The sequence below is a fragment of the Orbicella faveolata genome, unplaced genomic scaffold (assembly GCF_042242905.1).
Source record: "Orbicella faveolata isolate gen_17 unplaced genomic scaffold, um_ofav_v1 contig_13, whole genome shotgun sequence".
Taxonomy (NCBI): Eukaryota; Metazoa; Cnidaria; class Anthozoa; order Scleractinia; family Merulinidae; genus Orbicella; species Orbicella faveolata.
Genome location: NW_028301540.1, coordinates 4,085,786 through 4,107,258, shown reverse-complemented (window position 1 = coordinate 4,107,258; position 21,473 = coordinate 4,085,786). Strand labels below are relative to the sequence as shown.

At 40.2% G+C, this 21,473-nt stretch overlaps 1 protein-coding gene, 2 long non-coding RNA genes and 1 other non-coding gene across 5 annotated transcripts; all 4 read right to left on the bottom strand.

Annotated features, from left to right (window-relative positions):
* Window positions 1-1,423: 1,423 nt before the first annotated feature.
* Trnas-uga (transfer RNA serine (anticodon UGA)) lies at window positions 1,424-1,496 on the bottom strand. The gene has a single exon. It is a non-coding gene; the product is annotated as a tRNA-Ser (tRNA).
* A 285-nt stretch (window positions 1,497-1,781) lies between these two features.
* LOC149114667 (aspartyl aminopeptidase-like) lies at window positions 1,782-9,755 on the bottom strand. The gene is made up of 7 exons (XM_089284139.1): window positions 9,232-9,755; window positions 8,719-8,806; window positions 7,483-7,522; window positions 6,289-6,390; window positions 5,789-5,870; window positions 5,406-5,491; window positions 1,782-5,239 (listed from the first exon to the last, which is right to left on the bottom strand). The coding sequence occupies exons 1-7, from the start codon at window positions 9,299-9,301 to the stop codon at window positions 5,186-5,188; spliced, it is 522 nt and encodes a 173-aa protein (XP_089140265.1). The 5' UTR covers window positions 9,302-9,755; the 3' UTR covers window positions 1,782-5,185.
* An 18-nt stretch (window positions 9,756-9,773) lies between these two features.
* Window positions 9,774-20,997, bottom strand: LOC149114665 (uncharacterized). Of its 2 annotated transcripts, none has more exons than XR_016205869.1 (3): window positions 20,383-20,997; window positions 11,506-11,583; window positions 9,774-9,845 (listed from the first exon to the last, which is right to left on the bottom strand). It is a non-coding gene; the product is annotated as an uncharacterized LOC149114665 (long non-coding RNA). The 2 variants fall into 2 exon arrangements; XR_016205868.1 differs by lacking the exon at window positions 9,774-9,845 and adding an exon at window positions 10,612-11,412.
* LOC149114666 (uncharacterized) lies at window positions 17,509-20,371 on the bottom strand. The gene is made up of 2 exons (XR_016205871.1): window positions 19,471-20,371; window positions 17,509-17,724 (listed from the first exon to the last, which is right to left on the bottom strand). It is a non-coding gene; the product is annotated as an uncharacterized LOC149114666 (long non-coding RNA).
* Window positions 20,998-21,473: the final 476 nt, after the last annotated feature.

The following is a 21,473-nucleotide window of genomic DNA, read 5'->3' as shown; positions in this document are numbered from 1 at the left end:
TGCGTGAAAGATCAGGTTGCTATTACTTATAGACCTTATACAGAATAGATATTAGAAAGTTTATGGAATTTTTCAACTGACCTTTTAACCAAGAATCTTCAGTGATTAACATCGATTTTCTCGTCAAACTATTAACACCAAGTTCGTCTTGAATGTCATAAGAATTTATACGCGGCCGATCAACAAAGGATTCTAATATACAGACCCAGTTTACCAAGAACACACAAAACTGACGAAAGCTCTTTACATTTTGGTGTCTCCTATACAAGGGAGCTTTTGAAAGCGACGTCCCTAGCCCTCGTTCTTTAAACAAAGATAGAATTACTATCTGGAACTTTGATACGACAAACATGAGATTTCTAGCTACCAGTTTTTTCTTCACCTCCGCCGAATGCTGACCAGAAAATGTGTTTATCGAGTTAACATTTTGTAGTCGAATTTAACCTCTTAGTAAGTGAAATACTGCAAATAAAGCCCTATAAAGCGGCTACCTCTATTATTAAAGCGGCCGCGGCCACCGTTTGGTCGTCTCGATGGGGTTTTCTTTAGTCTATTTTTCTAGTACAACTTTGGTTTAGCAAAGGTGATGACAGATAAGAGTCCGAAATAGAAAGTGACGCCTATTTCAGCCCCCCCCCCTCCTCCCCCTTTTATGCCATATTTTTTGGCATAATAATAATAATAATAATAATAATAATAATAATAATAATTGTCGCGGCTAATCGCCGTCGCAAAGTACAGCAACGACGCAGCTCAACAAGGTCGAACCGAAAGCATACATTGGCGCCTCTGGCAGCCGTTATACGGTCCATGTGTGACCTTGGAGCACAGCTTACAGCCAGCTTGAATCAGCTGTATGTTGGTTTTTGCTGAGGGGGGAAAACCGGAGAACCCGGAGAAAAACCCTCGAAGCAGAGAAGAGAACCAACACAAACTCAACCCACTTAGGGCGTCGGGTTCGGGAATCGAACCCGGGCCACATTGGTGGGAGGCGAGTGCTGTCACCACTGCGCCATCCCTGCACCTCCAAATCCCATCAGCCCTCCCCTACCTTATAAAAAATGAAGTCCCTAAATTGACGATTTCGTTATTCCCATCACCTGTCTGCTTGATTACATATTAATACTGTAATGAGAAATTAGGTCTTCATCGCATCTTTTGACTACAGTGGCGTTAACACCAATTTTGAAATTAACCCGATGTAACATCGAATCCGCAAAAAAATTTTGTTGTTTATAGTGGTCAATGCGCTTAGCTACACCTACCTAGTTCACAGGCATGCCGCTTAAACTGAAAGAAACAATATATCAACTTAACATAATAGGCTTAAAATTCCCAACTGGCGGGAAGCAGAGCAGTTGGCTATTTACAAGCATGACCGAGGAGTTGAACTAGGGTCTACCGAGAAACAACTCCGGCTAAGTGGTCACAGCGGCACTTGAACCCGCGACCTCCGGATTTCAAGTCCAGCGCCCTAACCACTCGGCCACGCTACCTCCTCGGCGAAATCGGATCAAGCACCGTAAAAGATGTAGGCAAGCAATGAGCAAACCAATTGTTTTGAAGATTCATCAGTTTCGCGCGCTAGCTGATTTGTGTGAATAAGTCCTCTTTCCTTCTTCTCTCGCCTTTCCCCTTCTCACAATGTCGTGAAACGTGAACAGCTTGATTCTCAGACAGTCCAAGGACGCTCGCTTTTACTTGGGGAGAGGAGGGACTGCCGAGAGGGAGCGATCTCGAATCCCGGATGGAGCTTTTACTGTAAACAGCAACACAGAATGTATTGAGCACAATTGGCTTTACATTTATTAACATCACATTCTATTGTTTCACAAGCTGCCTTATTCCGTGTTTTGGCCCAGTACCCTGAGTACCACAAGATAAGAAAACATCTCTTGGCTCAGCTTACTGCTAGTTGTCCTAGTTGGGTTGTCACGCAATGCTGTTGTTTCAACGTAGTGGTTACACCTAATGCGTGACGTCAAGGTAAACTATGTTCTCAAACTCATTAATAATTCATCAAGTTTAGACAAAAGAAATCATGATAAAAAATAATAATAATAACGAATCTTTAGACAGGATTAACCCATCAGTACTATAAAGTACTGTTATCAAAGGGGTCCTGTAAGATTTAAAAATTTAAAAATTTAAAAAAGGTAAAAAGTTAAAAAGGCAAAACTAGTACATGCCAAGCAATTCCATCTAACTGGATTAAAACTTTGAAAGGCAAATTACAGCCGCATTCGAAGGAACCTACAAACATGGATAGAATTCCCCTTGAGAAGCTCTCTTGCAAACTTGCTACTAACTACCTTGTTGAAAAGAAGTTCGTTTCTGCCACCGCCGAAAAAAGACTGAAAAGAGCTAATTTGAACGACCAGCAAATTTATCAAACGTACATGATGCCTTTCAAGGCCACTAAAGATATTCAACTCTCGATGTTTCAGTTCAAGATTGTACACCATATTTTACCCACCAATGCTGCATTACATAAATTCGGTATTAAAGAGCACGACCGCTGTCATTTATGTGCTGAAAAGCAAACAATTACACATCTCTTCGTAACTTGCCCCAACGTCCAGCTGTTTTGGACAGAGTTTACTGATTGGTGGTACAGAAAAAACAATACTGTAATCACGCTCTCTGAAGCACAAATACTTTACGGCATCACAGACACCGTGCCTCTGTGTCTCGGTTTAAACCTCTGTACAATAATTGCAAAATATTATATTTACACCGCTTCAAAAAATGAGGAAGATTATTTCTTAGACGCTTTCTTGGCTATCCTTAAAAACAAAATAGAAATAGAAACTAGCAGAGCAAAGGTGCACGTTAAACTGTAAATATAGCTAAATATACTGTAAATTGTCGCTTTTTTGTCATTTTTTTTTTTTTTTTTTTTTTTTTTTTTTTGCAGTTTTCACTAGTTCTAGTAACCGTAGTAAAAATTTGTAGTAATTGTCCGCGATTAAAAAGTAGTGTAACGTAAGCGGTTTAAATAATACTGTTGTTCCGTCAAGCATTGTAATTAGAGCAAGTTGTAATTAGCGTAAGTAGCTGTATTGTTGTAGTTTTATACGTAGTTTTTTGTAATTAATAATGTAAGTATGCGTGCTGTAAAAAATAGATAATTAATAAAAAAAAAAAAAAAAAAAAAAACTAGTACATTGGGAAACATATAAACTCAGGATTAAAAATTACAAATAAAAATGTTCGTTGGCCTTTTGCCTAAATAAACAAAATTAATGTTTGAACAAGTTCCTGCAAAATTAAGTGTTAACACTTAATTTAATTTCTCCACAGCACCAAGTTGTGTTTGTCTTGACGTTGTTAACTTGTCACGGCACTCGAGACAAAGCACAAAGAAATCAACAACTTCTTCCACTGTTCACGGTAAGTCCTTTGTTGTTTGAACTGTATGCAAAGCAGCATATTTCAGGATAAATTTGCCAATGTCACCAGCTTACTAAATATAAGACAGTTCACCATGCTAATGCCTCAATAATAAAAATACTGGCAGTATTAAATAGATACTTGCCTTTGCTTTTTTTTGAATTAACAGATCAAAAAAAGATTGACTTAATTAACCACATTTTCAATAGTACCAAGACGAGTTGAAGTTATGGCCCTTTTCCTTCTCAATGTAATTATCAGTCTTTACTCAACTTTAACAGGTAACACTACCATGTCTACAAACTATGAAGCCAATCTACCATGGCATGCAGCAAATACTTGGAACAGATTGAATAAAGAACAGGTTACATTTTCATAGTACGTGGACGGAACCTTACTGTTTAAGGTACAGAGATGTTGCCTTGTTTTAAGTACAAAAGGGAAGAGTGGAAAAAATCAGAGAAGAAGTGTTGGCGAGAGTTCAAAGTCATGTAACTGAAGGTGTAAAATTACCAATTCTCCTCTCTCCTGCATATTTGGAGACCTAGTGGCAGTTGGATCAAGCACAGGTGGCCCAAGCTCACGATGCAAGGATTTTTTTTATGTTTTTTTTTTTTCTTTTCCTTTTTTTTTTTTCGCTTTTATGTGAACATTCAGCAAAACGTGACGTATACAGCCAACATATTGTATTACATAACGACCAAGTTTGAATATGCAAAACATGACTCTCTTCTTGCAGCATATGGAGGCGTTGTGTTACAACGGTTTGAATTTATAAACTTAAGGTTTTTATGGGGGAAAAGAGTAATCAACATTATAGCTGAAATTATGATATTTTGGCAATAAAATTGACTTTAAAAAATACCTCAATGCCTTGTTGTCTTTTCTATTGTCATCTCGCTTCTCAGCTCGATCTGAAACCTTATCGATTTTTGGTTTTTCACTCCTAAGAAGAAGTAAAGGCTGTACACTTGGTTCCGGACTGCCTGCCACTTGACCCGCCCCAATTCCTACACAGAATAACAGTGGAGGGTTGAGCGCTCCCTTTCAGTTAAATTTCAAGCCAAATTCCAAACCAAATTCACCCCCATAGCGTATGCTACAAAGCCCTGAATCGATAAAGCCAGAGCCATCCAGACTTAGTAGTTATGCTGCCAGGACCCGCCATGGACACATTCGAAGGCCAAGCGCAATGCCGGCCTGACAAATTGACCCACAGTTCTCAACAAGCCATGGACTGTGGAGCAAAGTACATTGTTGTTGCTGATGCATAAAGCTGTGAACTTGACAGTAATTACGTTCACTTTTAATCCCATGGGGTAGTTTTGCTTCTTTGATGTGGATATCCGATTTTAATTAGCGTAGATTTTACGATTTTATCTCTCCGTTTACTGCCTAGTTTTAGTTTCGATTGAGAAGATATATCAAACACTCAAAACAGTGTTTGACCACATTTCCGAACAACTCGAAGTTCGTCGAAAATATTCCGCTGCGCGTCTTATTTTCAACGCTCTTCTCAGTGTTTGGAAATGTGGTCAAACATGGTCTTTCGTGTTTGATGTATTACATCTTCCATGATGTTCAAGAATGTTCCTCTCGTTTGTTCACTGATAAATTACTAGACTAGAGAGGTAACTTGACAAAAAAACCGTCTCTCCTTAGTGTTAAACTTTCTATCGATGAATAAAAACACAAACGTAGAAAGAAAGAGAAAGAGAGATCAAGATTGCTGGGAGAGTTACAACATCGTTAAGTAACCGTGACTAACTCAAGCAATGGCACTCGTTTGATTTTAGTCAGCTCCTGCAACAGACTCTAGCACGGATGGAAGTGTCTCGAAGTAATTCTGCGGAGAAAATAGAACAATTAAAATATTGGATTTGTTTATTCCTTAAAAAACGTTTAAAAAGGATCCAGTTCACTGGCTTGTCACGCAAACACAGCATTAAGTTGCGTGACAACTCAAAGAACGGAAGAAAAGAGCAGTTTTTGACAGAATTCGAAGCGGTCACCTGGAAAAGTTGAGTCTCTTGGTGAATAATGGATGAGCAGCACATCTCACGGATGGAGTGCATAGCGAGCTGCGGGCCTCCGATATCTAGAAACAGATTAAACAAAGAAGAATATGAACATATCAATTCTCTTAGCTAGTTTCTATCAGTTCTAGGAATGGCATTATAGAGAAATCACGACTTGACCGTGAGTTGTATTCCAGGTGAAACGAGCTTAAGTTCACGTATGTACTAAAAGGCAAGCAGGAAAAGCCTGAAAAAACAAAAACAAAAAGGTAGTTCCTCAGGAGTGTAACTTACTACTCCCTGAAGGAAACTCTCCTTGCTTGGCGATCATTCTCTTTATTTTCAGCGCAGAACGCGTAAGTATCTAAATCACAAACCTAAAGTCAAAAGACCAAGCTTGGCGGAGAGTATTGGTCCAATAGTGGATCCATAAGGAGAATCATTTCGTACACAAACTTCCTGTGATACAAGGACGCAAGAAAAAAAACACTTAAGAATCAATCAATTAATCAACCAACTAACCAACCAACCAATCAACCAACCAATCAATCAATCAATCAATCAATCAATCTATAAATCGATCAATCAATCAACCAATCAACCAATCTATCAATCAATCAACCAATCTAACAATTGATCAGTCGTCCCTCTATCCGTCTTGAGTTCAAACAATTAATCAATCAATAATGTTTGATGCATGAGCACAAAGTGGCCAGAAACTCGAGTTTTTCACAATCGACTCGCGTGTTTGTCTTACATTTCGCACGCGTGCCAAACACTAATCTCTCTTAAGCTACATGCGTCTTCACATGTATCCTCACGTTAAGTTGGTGGTCTCTTCCAAATTCATTGCCTTCAAAACAAGTAAGTTCTATACCTGTATTGGCACATCGCTCTTCTCTGCGATCAGCCTTACAACACTTGACGACACAGCTGTTGTTGCATATCGCTGATTGCTGTTAATCTTTATGACTGGGCCCTTGTTGGAATTAAAAGTAAACCAGTTACGCTAAACAAGTCAATAAGTTTGCTAGCATTCACTGCGCCAGGGCATCGACAAAAACAAAATTTTTTCATTCCCTGCTAAACACCTAGACACCACAGCTGTCTGAAACTAGCGAAGAACAAATAATAAGTAGTTTATTAAAACTCTCTGGCAGTCTTATATCATGTTTTTCCTGCCGGCTGAGCTTGCGAAAGAGGCAGGAAATGAAGTTCTCTCATACTGAATGGGGGACCTGGGTACGAGTCAGGATGTCAGTTTCACGCTCAGTCACGTGATTCAGTTTTCTTTTCTCGCTGGACAGTGCAACAGTTTTCCCACGCTCTCGCCCCTTAGCAAATTCTTGCCTAAAGTTTATGGAAGTGTATCAACGTTTGGGTAGTTTTATCCTGTTGTTGACTCCGACTCGGTTATGTTGTGATATCGATGTTGATAGAATTGTCAATAAAGTGCTGTTGCATTGTCGTGTGGCGGACAAATGGCATTCAGTGTGTGAGAACCGTTTTTTTTTTTTTTTTTTTAGTTTAGTTTTCTATATTTTGGGGGCGTTTTAAATAAAACGATTATTCCACTCGTGCTTGTTGGATATGAGATGACTGATTATAGCCATCTCGGTACTACGCGCCTCGTTGGCTATCTACCATCTCATATCCAAGAGGTACTCGTGGAGTAATTGTTAAACAGCACCCCATTAGCAGGCCAAAGTAGCACTGATTCGAGACTGGTTATAGCTGTCAATAATAATAATAATTGATAATTAATGACTCAATGCAAGTGCGTGCTACCCAGGCTAACCATTGTCTCATCCAATCTGATTCGTTAATATTCCACGTTAACTATCTGCTATTCACTATCCAGGTTCTGTAGGCACCCACCCACTGGCAATACAAAAAGGTGTAGGACAATTGATTATCACAACCTTGAGCTGTACAAGTTTTTGTAGAGTTACTGTAATAATCCCTGGATTATATCCTAATCATATTTTAGTAAAGTTGAAACTTCATCTTACAACTATCCGGTTTAACCTGAAGAAAAAGTCAGTTATTCAAATGTTCTGTTATTTCTCACCTTATGGAGAGCAGGTTTATGATTTTCTTCGTGTTTATCTCTGAAAAGAAAAATCATGATACATAAACACATCAAAATACGTCTTGCCAAAACGTGATATTATGGAGTAAGTCTTCGCATACTCTTACATTGTATTCGGTTATTAATTTACTCCTTATTTAGACAGATCCTCACAAATGATGAAATCAAACTGTGCAAGTATTGGTGATCAAATTCAAGACTGACAGTGTATGTTTATTATTGAATAGCGACCAGCGAGCTAATATTGAACGCTTTGCACGATTGAAAATATATAACAATACTGAGACGAAAGAAACTTTCTAGAGCTAAAACGAAAGATCGTTTGAAGAAAACACTACAGTATTCCGGTGCAATGTTCCAATTACGTAGATTGACAGTTGTATTAAAGAACTGGCGACTTTTCGTTCAAATTAACTCTAGCTTTTACAAGTTGCCGAGTTCCGTTGCAGTTTTACAAAGTTCTGGTTTTCATTTTTCTTATGTAAAATGAAATAATACCACAGTGACTTCAATGTCATAAAGGGAGAAAAGAATTAATCTACAGTCGACTTTTTATCAACAAGACATGATAGCAAATTAGGAACGGTTGATTTCGGATACTGTGTGAGAAATTTGAAAAGCAAGCCACTAATTGTGGATCAAATTTGAGTTTTTAGCGCAATTCCCAGTTCGGCAATTTCCACGCAACCTGTTGCTCACAGGTTGAGCTGAAGGACTCTTGCTCCCATGGCAATGCACGTACAAATCTTGTGGTTTATCGCCAAATAGTCATTGATGAGCTTAACTCTGCATTCGAGCCAAGTGGCCCATCAGGCCGAAGCTTATCCTGGTTTCTGTAGCATGAAGCTACCAGGAATATTTCTACTCCCCCCTGGATGGGATGTTTGTCCGTCGCAGGGTTAACTGAGCATTTAAGTTCCCCGGTACCCATTTGCACACCGGGGCGGAGAGAGCCTCTGTGAGAGTTGCCTTTCCCAAGAGCACAACGCAATGTCAACGGCCAGGGCTCGAACCCGGACCGCTCGATCCGGAGACGAACGCGCACTAACCATGAGGCCACCGCGCCTCACAACCAATTGATGGGAGAACCAATCAAATCGCCGATTTGCAGTACAACACGAGCATTGTCTACCGCACATACATAAAATAAGAGATGTATTATGACACATCAGTTTAATACTAGAAGCAAACTACTGGATTATACAGTGTACATACGAATAGTTTGGATGAACTGCATGGGCCTGGTCGGCACTGAGAAGAAATGACTTTGGAATTGCTTCCTCAAAACTGGTTGAGTTTCCACCTGCATTGTTGAGAACACGAACAATCATGAGTTATTCGACGTTCAAAGGTTATACTTCCCTTTGTATGTCATCCCAATAAATAAATAAATAAATAAATAAATAAATAAATAAATAAATAAAGTGTCTTTATTGTTCAAAAGATAAAATTACATATCTTATGTTACATTTAAAAATAACAATGTTAATGGGCTACAATATGTCTCTAAATAAGATAGATATTTACATGGAAACAAATACAAAAATCGAATACAAAAAGTACACTATTTACAAAGCTACATTGTACTTAAAAACTATCCTATTAAAGAATGTATTCTTGAAACGGTCCGAATATTAATTCCTACTCCAAAAAGGTACACATATATGTTGTGAGAAATGAATTGTGATGAAATAATAACAAAATATGATAAATGTTTCAAATACGTACCCACTGACAGACGGCGCAAAATATGCTCTGTTAGCATGGAGCCCGCACCTTGAGCACCCGGTAAGTGCATATCACAGAGGGAATTAGAAATTGTCTCAGCCACTTCATTTAATTTAATTGCAAGTTAGAGGGTGATTATTGTAACAACAGAAATGTTTGCCATTAAATTTCTCGAAAAACTTACTTGTTGCTAAAAAAAATAAACTATACCACTTGTTTACAATAATTTATTGTATACTTGCATTGAGCAGTTTTCATTTGAGTGTCAAAAAGTAAACGGTTTTCCATCACTGGCTCGCTACACCACAGGACAGGCTTAAAAAATTTATGCCACCATTACATCCAAACAGAAGTAAAACCAAAACCAATCGTGACTCACTCGCACTTGTTTTCCTAGGCTGTGGGTCACCTACGTGCAATTACCTCGAGTTTTGATTGGTTCACTGGACTGTCTGTTTTCTTTGTGATTGATTAGTGAGAGTAATTACGTTGGTTTTGGCTTTACTCAATCGAAAAGCACTCTATCAGCTTACCTCCTCATTGTCATACAAAGCTATAACACGAATGTTAGGATCTGTTGCCAGAGATGAGCCTTCTAAGGAATGAACAAGGCCCTGTAATTTAAAATAATTCCACAATACCAATCATCAATAAATCACAAAATTGCCCTGAATTGCATAATTATTACTTTTAGACATTTACTCTACATTTAGACTGGAAGGACTAATCCACTGGCATAATACGACATGTTCAATGCTTGGCTAAAGTTAAGCTTGTTGGTCATAGCATATAAGACTTAGAGATTTGGATTGCATATTCATAGCAAGTATTTCATTTGGGATATCCTTTTCAAGAAACAGAAAACATGTTCTCTGTGTTCCTATTGAGATTTAGTATAAATCTACTAGCGTTCTATCATGAAAGGTGTTCTCTGATTGGCTATGCTACTCACTATAGTGAGCATTGTAGCAGAGAGCGCTTGTTAGAAAACTGGCAGCTTCTTCTTTGTGAGCTCATAGTCTAATTGATAAATAGAAACATGAGTCGAAGTTTGGGAGAACAGGAAATGCAGCTGTAGGAACATGAGCTGACAGGCAAGTGTTGACACACTATTCTAGAGTTCTCCCAAACTTCCACGAGTGGTGATAGTTGATGAGGCCAAAGACCAAATCAACTATCACCTCACAGAAATCGAGAGTGAATAATCTAATTATTTTTAATTACTAGAATTCTAACTGAAATTTACTTCAAATAATGGTTTCCAATTACTTATCGATGTATTATTAAAGTTTGTACCTTAGAAGGATTGCACAGATTGAATCGTCATTTGAAATTGAAGTTGTGCGTGCGCATTACTTTTTTTTTTCAATAATTTCACAATTTTTAAAGCCAAAAAGCCATTAATTTTATGTTTTTCTTTTAGTCTTCTCAGGAATTTAATTATCCATTTGCATCAAAATGTTCCTCCAAAACTTTGTTAAAAAGAAAAAAACATCACCATTTCGTAGATGACCTCCAGCCACTGCACTCTAATGGCTGATAGTATACAAGTAGCTCAGCCAATCAGATTGCAGCATTTGCATTGGTACACTAGTATAATTCTACTAAAACTCAGTAGAAACACAGAAAACATGTTTCTATTTCTTTTAGAAAACACCATGTGAAAAAAAGAAAACAGCTTGTTTACTTTGATCATCAAAATGTAAATTCTCTTTGCTTGTGCCATCATTATGTCACCAGCTTGTGCCAGTTCTGTGTTTCTATCAAGATATAGAAACACCATTTTAAACCAATCAGCACACATATCATCATGGGGATGTTTTCTAAATACAGATAAATCATGGATCATTAGCCAACTGGAATGAAGTTATATCTGATCAAGATGAGGGCTGGTGACCTTCAGGGATGGAAACATACTATTCACAAGCAGCCAGCTGCCTCTATAGAAAAGTGACTTTGAAAATTAACACCCAAAAAAAGTACAATATGAACCTGCCTTAGTTCGAAGGATTGATTTGGCTCAAGGCAAGTTTTCATTAACATGTGGATTCTTGGGGTCTTACATTTGTACAAACTGTTACTGGAGTAAACTGTGATGGAGTCGCCATGCAGCTTGTCGTCCTACAGCAGCAAGTAACATCGCAGCCAATTTGTGCTTTAGATAAGATACACTGTCACAACCTAGTGCAGAACAATGTGACATAAAGCCATAAAATATTAATATTTTGCTTGGTGCAGCATAGATTTCAAGTGCAATATCCATGTAGGTTGTACCTGAAGAGCACAGAAACAGCTGACTTGATTGTCCAGTCTTGGTGAGAAAATAAACTCTTCTAATGCACCTCCCAAGGTCTATAAAAACAACCACATACATCAAAAAACCACTACAAATGTTTTTCAATTTTCAAGTGTTGAGCAAACTGGACAAAAAGACTGAGGGGCAGAGGAGGGTAGCATAACTATGATGCACACACTTCCCCTCCTGGAGTGGAACCTGAGAGAATAGGGCGCTTGAAGCTTCAGAAACTTGACAAACCATTCAGTGAGAACTCACATTGTAATAAAAGAAGTTAAAACATCAAACTCTATCGCAGGTCTTCATCATTTCAAGAATTATTAATAAATGTTTGTTGTGTTAGCTTACATGAAGTAGTTCAAGTTAGTTACGTGCGAGATGCATGTTGGTTATTAAAGATGGCGTCTTGAAGTAAACACGTGTTGTTCACTGAAGACTATCGTAAGCCCAAATAACTCGACACGGTGGCAACGGGAAGCTCCCAATAGCCTTTAAACTGAAGAAGAAACAGACAAAACGGAAATATGGGAGACCAAGATGCACACGAGGCTGGAATTCAAGCTGAACAACCTCAAGTAGTTGAAGAGCCGAACGAAGCTGGCGCTCACGCCGCACAACCAGCCGCACAACCACAAGTCGCCGCAGCTGTACAGCAGCCCATGGTTCAACAAATACCCATGGCGAGTTACCAAGTTCCACCACCTGAAAAGTTCAACTTCAAACCCGAAGAATGGTCCCGTTGGATCAAGCGTTTCGAACGATTTCGAAAAGCGACTGGACTCGACCAAAAGGACGGCGAGAGCCAAGTGAATACTTTGATTTATTCGATGGGCGAAGAAGCTGACGACATCGTAGTGTCATTCGGACTGACAACTGAAGAAGCAAAGCAGTACAATGTAGTGAAAGGCAAGTTTGAAGCTCATTTTGTGGTAAAGAGAAACGTAATATTTGAAAGAGCCAAGTTCAACCTGAGAAGTCAATAAGATGGTGAGTCAGTGGATAATTTCATAACAGATTTGTATTGTCTTGCTGAATACTGCGAATTTGGAACACTAAGAGACGATCTCATCCGAGATAGAATCGTGGTAGGGATAAAAGACAAGAAGCTCTCTGAACAACTGCAACTGGATTCCAAGCTGACTTTAGAGAAAGCAATTACAAAAACCAGGCAGTCGGAGACAGTTAAAAAGCAGCAAATGTTCCTACAGGAAACCAAATCTGACCCACCACCAGCGCATGTTGATCGTTTGTCCAAAGCAAAGGGAAAAGATTCTAAAGAAGATATGAAGAAGAAAAAGAAACCACCCAAGTCTAAAAATGGGAAGACTCCTGAAGCAGAATGTTCAAGGTGCATGGGTCAACCACACCCAAAGAGACTATGTCCAGCCAGAGAATCGAAATGTAACAAGTGCTCCAAAGTAGGACATTGGGCAAAGGCCTGCAGATCTCAATCCGACAAGAGAGTGGGTGAAGTGAATTTTCCTGGGAGACAAGAAGAAGGAGAGTTCTTCCTAGGTGAACTCACTGAACTATCTGCTGCCCAAAGAAGTACAGAAGATTCATGGAAAGCTAAAGTTTCATTGAATGGACTGCAAGCAGAATTTAAATTGGATACCGGTGCGGATGTAACAGTAATTCCACCTAGCCTGTATCACAGTTTGCAACCAGTTCCATCACTTAGCAAGACCACCAGGCTACTCATGGGTCCATGTAAACAGAAACTGAGCTGTCTAGGAACTTTCATAGCAGAGTTGCAAGTGCAAGATAAGATTGCTAAGGAGCAAGTGTATGTAATAGAAGAGTTGGAGTGACCTTTGCCAGGAAGAAAGTAAGCTGAACTTCTAAAGCTGATAAGCAGACTTGACAGCCTGAGCAGTGATGACTACAAGAGTAAAGTAGCAGACAAATACCCCAAGTTGTTCGAAGGTCTAGGTGTCATGAAGGACAGTTACCGTATCACACTCAAAGAAGATGCTAAACCTTTCCAAGTGTCAGTTCCAAGGAAAGTACCCTTCCCCTTGTATCAGAAAACAAAAGAAGAATTAGACAGGATGTTGGAGACAGGAGTCATATCCAGAGTTGACCAACCCACTGATTGGTGCGCTCCCATGGTGGTGACCCCGAAGAGCAATGGCAAGGTCTGGGTCTGCGTCAACCTGAGCAAGCTGAATGAGTACATCAAGAGGGAGAACCATCCACTTGCCGCAGTAGACACAACTCTCGGAAGATTGGCAGGTTCCAGAGTGTTCCCTAAACTTGACGTCAACTCAGGATTCTGGCAGATAAAGCTAGCGTGGGAATCAAGACCACTGACAACATTCATCACTCCATGGGTCCGTTTCTGTTTCAATGTGTTGCCCTTCGGAATCAGTTCTGGTTCTGAGAAATTCCAGAAGAATATGAGTCAGATCCTCCGGGGATTAGATGGCGTGGAATGCAACATAGATGACGTTTTAGTCCATGGCAAAGATGAGACTGAACACGATCAGAGGTTAGAAGCAGTGTCTGGTTGAAGCTGGCGTGACACTCAACCTAGACAAATGCCAGTTCAGCACAGACAGAGTCAAGTTCGTTGGACACCTTATAAGCTTCAGTGGAATTGAGGCAGATCCTGAAACGCTACAAGCAATTGCAGACCAACCGCCACCTCAGAACGTGCAAGAAGTGAGGACATTTCTGCGCATGGTGAACCAACTAAGCAAGTTTTCCGAGCACCTCGCTGACAAGACAAAGAGCATCAGAGACCTTCTTCACAAAGGGAACCAATGGACATGGGGAAGTGACCAACAGAAAGCATTTGAGCAGATCAAATCTGACCTCACACGAGCTCCAGTACTGGCTCTGTACGATCCAAAAAAGGAAACCAAAGTGGCAGCTGATGCTTCATCCTTTGGCCTAGGTGGGGTAATTCTTCAACTCCAACCTGACAACTCCTGGCGACCAGTCTCATTCATATCGCGAGCGATAACGCCCACTGAAACAAGATATGCACAAATCGAAAAAGAAGCCCTAGCGCTGACATGGGCATGCGAACGATCCTGGGAGTACATTATGGGAAAATCAATCTCTGTGGAAACAGACCATAAACCCCTGGTGCCACTCCTGAGTACTCACACACTGGATCAACTTCCACCAAGAATTCAAAGATTTAGAATGCGACTGATGAAATTCCACTTCAAGGAGATCAAGCATGTTCCTGGAAAGAAGATGTACATAGCCGATGCGCTTTCAAGACTCCAACCCCGAAGCCAGACAGTGAAGTCAACAATTGACGATGACGAAATGCATGCACACATTGGAAGCGTGATCTCATCACTGCCTGCCTCAGACGCACGATTACAGCAGATCATAGAAGCACAGGAGGAGGATCTTGTCTGCAGGCAGATCAAAGTGTACTGCTGTGAGGGATGGCCTGACAAGTATTCATTAAACGATGCAATGAAACCTTCTTGGTCAAGCAGGGGTGAACTGTCTGTGGTGCAGAACATTCTGCTCAAAGCATCCAGGATCGTGATCTCTTCTTCCATGCGTCTTGAGATACTGGATAAGATCCACGAAGGACACCAGGGAATCACTAAGTGTCGTGAGCGGGCCAAAAACTCTGTCTGGTGGCCAGGACTCAGCCGAGAAATCCAGGATCTGGTGCAACAATGCAGAGTTTGCGCTCTTCAAAGGGACAACAAGCCTGAACCGCTTATCACAACACCCTTACCTGACCGTCCCTGGCAAATCGTAGCCACAGACCTCTTCGAGCTGAAAGGCGTTAACTACCTTATTGTTATAGACTACTTCTCAAGATACGTGGAAGTAGCAGCCATGCAGAAGACTACAAAGTCAAGGGAGGTCATTAGAGCACTTAAGTCAATATTTGCAAGACATGGGATCCCAGAGCAAGTGCGATCTGACAATGGTCCTCAGTTTGACAGTGTAGAATTCTCTTACTTTGCCAAGGAATGGGGATTCAAGCATAGCACAAGTAGTCCTCGATTTCCCCAAGCAAATGGAGAAGTTGAGCGTGGAGTTAGAACTGTAAACAATCCTTCTAACAAAGGAAAAAGACCCTGCTAAAGCATTACTAGCCTATCGCTCAACACCACTAGCATGCAAGTTCTCTCCTGCCCAGTTACTGATGGGAAGGCAGATTAGGAACAGCGTTCCGTTATTCCACACCCAGCTGAACCCAGAGTGGCCTGACTTGGATAACCTGCATGCTCGAGAAAGCATGAGCAAATTGAAGCAGGAAACACTGTTCAACACCAGGCACAAAGCCAAGCCCTTGCCTTCAATTGGACCGGGTACTGAAGTTTTCGTCAAGGACCTTCAGCGGTCAGGAAAAGTCATTGAAGCAGCATCAACACCTCGGTCGTATAAAGTTGAAACACCGACAAGCACGATAAGAAGAAACCGTATTCACCTTACTCCACTGCCAAATCAGCAGGAGCAACATGAGCGACCGACACCAATGGTGAACCAAGTTCCCGCAGAAGACAAAGCGGCAACACCTATTCGGAAGGACATTCCCGTTACAAAGGGAGACATTCAAGTACCCCCTGTAACACCCATTCTTGCTACTAGGCCTAAGAGAATTATAAAACCATCGCTGAAAGTTAGAGAGAATCTAGGTTTAGTTTGAGATGACGCTGTGTTATAAGATTCCATATTGTTTGTCAGTCTTCTCATGCTTGGTTCGTTCCCTAGATACTCTTGAACAATGGGGGGAGATGTTGTGTTAGCTTACATGAAGTATTCTTCAAGTTAGTTACGTGCGAGATGCATGTTGGTTATTAAAGATGGCGTCTTGAAGTAAACACGTGTTGTTCACTGAAGACTATCGTAAGCCCAAATAACTCGACAGATTTAACCACGAAAATATGTCAAACATCAATAAAAATCTCCCCCCAAAAGGGAAAAAATCAACCAAAATAAGTGTGCCAGTAACATACTTTTAGTGCTTTCTTTGATATCTGGCAGATTTGGTGATCTGTGTGGTAGACGGAGAGGTTTGGTCTGTATGAACCGTACAGTGTATCTGGGAGATTTCAGGAAAAACTGGGATGGTTGGCATACATGTAGGGGTGTATACCAGCATAGTCAATCACATCCAATCAAATTGTCAAACTCACTTGAAGTCAATCTATGGATTGAGTTTGATAGATTTCAGCAATTGAACGAAATCAATCTCGTACAAAAATGATTAGTCAATCAAACTCAATCAAACGTTTCATTTCCGAGCTCTTGATTTTCGCAAAACTGTTGCTGAAAATCAATTACAAGGTTTTTGAGGCTCGAGTTACTACGGTAGAACACGTGTTTTTTGTGCTTTTGAGACCACATAGCTTGATCTTTGTTCAACGAATTTATTCACTGAACACAACTGAACACAATCCATTAGACTGTGTTCAATTGAGTTGGGTTGCCAAACTCAATAAAACACAATCTAATGGATTGCATTCAGTTGTGTTCAATTGAGAGGTATTGGTTTGGAAATCGAACTCACTCAAAGTTTGATGTATGATTTTGTTGGATTGCCAAACTCAATCAAACTCAATCTACTGGTTGAGTTTGATTGCGTTTGATTTCTCCATGTTTGATTGACTATACTAGGATGTGTATACCCTCAACATTGGGCAATTCCAGAAAATATCCATACCCAACTACGGACGGCTTCATTGTTTTAACCCCCCCTTGCCTTCGGAAATTCTAGAATGCGTTACCTCCCCAAGCCCTCAGAATTCCATAATCGTGAACCCCCCTACCCTTCAGAATTTCTGCTTTTTTTGGAAGTACATTTTTGACTTGCAACGCCTATATGAACAAAGAACATGAATTTATGCCTCCTCAATGTTGTGATCTGACGGCACCAGGCGACAAGCTTTACTCTTCAGCAACAAAAAACACCTACTGCGTGTGACCGGGCTGTGCAAACTCCTGTCTGAATTTGGCTACAAATATAAACACCACTCATGGTAATTTTCCTCCTCTTTGTTTTCTTGTGTTGTTTTGATGTTTACAAGGCAAAATAGCTCAAATTCAGACTGTTAAAATCTTTTGGTGGTCAAAAATACCGTCTAATATGCTTAATAATCTGGCAGGCATTCCTTGGAAGCAAGGGACTGGTGCAAATTTTTCTGCCATTCATCGGATCGGGAGACAGGAGTAACAAGAAACTTGCAAGCAGTAAGTAAGATACATGTGACCTTTCACATGAAAACGTGTATTAACGGCTTTCCGTTTTCGAACAGAATTCTGTTTAGAAGCGTTTGAAAGCCGTTTGAAAGAAATTTGCATTTGTTCGAACGACCTGGGTCATCCGTTCAAAAAAAATTTGCATCCGTTCGAACGGCTTGATCACCCGTTCGGTAGAAACGTCCAGCCGTTCAAACGACTTGCTCACCCGTTTGTTGAAAACATCCAACTGTTCCAACGACTTCCTCACCCATTTGGTAAAAACATCCATCCGTTCGAACGACTTGCTCACCTGTCCGATAAAAGCGTCCAACCGTTCAACAACTTGCTCACCCATTTGTTGAAAACATCCAACCATTCGAACGACTTGCTCACCCGTTCGCTGGACCATCCATCTGTTCAAACGACTTGAGTAAACCGTTGAACGGCTTTCATCATCCGTTCAGGAAAAAAATATCAAGGCATACGTGCGGTTGTCTCTACCTGTTCGCATACTCGCGTGTTCATATCACGTACACGGAAAAAATCCCTTCGATCACTTGAATAGTCTGCTAGCAGATTACGCGACAATCACAAAACATCTCCAAATAATGAAGCTCATAAAGAAACAGTCCACATAGAAAAATCGAACTACGGTGTAGTTAGCCTGGGATCCAACGGTTTTTGCTTCTGAATCCCAATTCAGAAGTGTTGTTTTAGTTTTCTTCTTCTTGCGTGATCTGTGAGCGAAGACAAAATGTACTGTTGCTAAACTGTTGTTGCCAAAGGCCTTATCTCTGTCTCAAGCTGTAAAGTTATTTTGAGACATTCTCGATTCACACGTTGCTTGCATGTGACCAAAATCTTCCACCGTCAGTGATAAAATCTCCCGAATGATTTATTCATGAACGAAAACTCTCACCAAGAATGACTTCAACAAGGTTTAGACTTTTTATGGAGAAGCTGCAAGAAGTTGTCTGCTTGCGGACGCAAAAAGAAGTTCTTGCGCGTGCATTATGTTTGGGCTGTACTGAAAGACAAAGGATTGACAAAGACTCCCATAAATGACCGTGTATAAAAGAATTCAGCTTTTTCGATCTGCTTCAGCAAACTGTTACGAATGGTCTCTGCCTTTCAAGTTTACTTTCTTTGGCTTTCAGTGGTGAAATAAAGTAGTAACAGCAACAGTTTCAACGATTAAAAGCCATCCGTTCGAAATTATTTTTAAGTGAAATGTGTAGCGGCACAGCACCATTCGAAATAAACAAAACAAATTATAATTATCAAGTTTATAAGCTGTTCGTGACTTCTCGTTTGAAGATTTCATGAGCCGTTCGAACGTTTAGATCACCTGTTCGAAATTCTTTAATGAGCCGTTCGAACGGTTCCGTTACCCGTTCGGAATGTTTTACGAGCTGTTCGAACGGTTAGGCTACCTGTTCGCAATTTTTCCTGAGTCGTTCGAACGGTTAGGCAACCCATTCGTAATTTTTCCTGTGCTGTTCGGATGGTTAGGCTACCCGTTTGCAATTTTTCCTGAGCCGTTCGAACGGTTAGGCTACCCGTTCGCAAATTTTTCCTGAGCCGTTCGAACGGTTAGGCTACCCGTTCAGAATACTTAATCACCCGTTCGAACGCTCATTGAAACCCGTTTCAAACGGCTTGGTGACCCGTTTGTAACCCGCTTAATAGCCGTTTGTTTCACCCGTGTAACGGAAAGTCATTAATACACGTTTTCGCGTGAAAGGTCACACATATTCAGATTTTATTCATGTGACAAGAAATTCATCAAGGTAAATGCTAAACCCACGTTTTACTGTTCACTTCTATAAGTTATGAGCCTAAACACGTGTCTGATCAATCGATGCTTGTCTTCTGCTTCCGCGCTCATACGTTCGTGGTTTCTTTACGAACTACAAAAGTCCACAACAACAGCGTTTTCGAGGAACTCACTCTACTCTTTCTACTCCAGAAATCCCACCTGTGAAATCCCCCATGCCTTCAGATTTCCAATCGTAAATAGCCCCCTATTCCTTCGGAATTCCAGTTCAAAGAACCCCCCCTCCCCTTTGGAAATCCTAAAAGCCGTCCGTGGTATAGGTATGGATATTTTCTGGAATTGCCCATTGCTGCTCAGTATAACAGGTATGTAACATCCTTTATGTACCAGAATGTACACTCGCCTATGGTTGCTCCAATGTCAGGGTCAAATATGTCGTCAGTAAATCTTAGTAGCAAGTTGTGTTTGCATGGAAACCGTTATAAAAATTAGTTGACTAATTCAATTGTAATGTTTGTATTAAATACATGTGTATTTTTCTATTACATTCAACAGTTTAATTAGTTAATGTAATAATTTAATTCTTATGTTTAAGTCATCGTGATAACTCTATATAGTTTCTGCTGACTCAATAAAATTAAATGTAGATGTAGATGTACAGTGTAGATGGAGATGTGTAAGTAGAAATTTGAAAGCACATCCAAAATATCGCAAAAAATTCTTCACATAAATTATGATTTTTTAAAGCTGCATCTATAAATCCATACCGCATCAAAACAAAACGATATCTATTTATTTCCATACATACATTACATTCACATTCAACTACATAAGAAGTACTTGGTAACCTTAAAAAGGTTAGTGGCATAATAATTACAAGCGACTTCACATCCACTATACGTAAGCTTACCTTGATTTTCCTACGCCACTTTCTCCGATGATCAAGATCTTTAGCGTGGTAAGAACATCGTTGTCCATCTTTCGAGTAAAAGCTGGATCTTTGCAGCAGCTTTTAAAATCCTCAACGGTTGATTTCTGGCTGAATTCGACCGAAATTTCAGCTAAATTTGTTCCATTCATCATATTGTTATTTTCCTCGAAGAAACGTATTTACATTTAGACGAGAGACCGCTGACAGAGGAACAAGCGGCGAATAATAGAGCATCATGGGACAGTATCAAGTTGACTCATTCCCAGTCGTCTCTCAAAACTCAACCAAGAGGCCCGCAATGCGAGCAAAGGTTGCAGGCTGAATGCAAAATAATTGTTCACAGTGTAATATTGAAATGAAAAACTATTTTCCAGTCATCGGCATTCATCCTTCCCTTGCAGCAGTATCTGGTATAACTCGGAATCAATATCAAGAACCATAGCTCAGACTATGAACTAGACGGGAAACCTCCACTTCTTGCCTCGGGCTGGAATATATGTAAAGGCAGGAATTTCACGAGTTATAGACTGAGGGGTAGATATTTTACCCTGGTTGTACCTTAAATTAATAAGATTTAGATTTTAAGTCGTTTGGAGTCGGCTGGCTGACATGAATCCAAAATTAGTGACCATCTGACGGCTTGACTAATAAATATTTATTTATTATTATTATTATTATTATTGACTAGCCTCTGCGCAGAGGCCGGTTAGGCTCGTCACGCAATCCTCCCACCGCAAAATGTCGGGGAGGAGTTCGTGTCAAGAAGAAGAAGAATAACTTTATTTAACGAGAGTAAAAACATTTTACAGTTAGCACAGACAAACTAGAGACCCTGGCCAAGTTAAGTCAAACTAGTGGCCCTGGTCATTCAAGCCATAAGAACGTCTGCAGAGGACGCTGGATGATGGCGCAACCACACAGCTTCGTGACATCACTAGTTGTATCGTTGTCATTACTTTCATGTTGTGCAGAAAATTAAGAAAAAGAGGGAGCCAATGAAATTAATCTTTGGGACATTAGGATCATGTTTGCAGGGTTTTTTCATACGCAAGTGATCGAGTGTATATGAC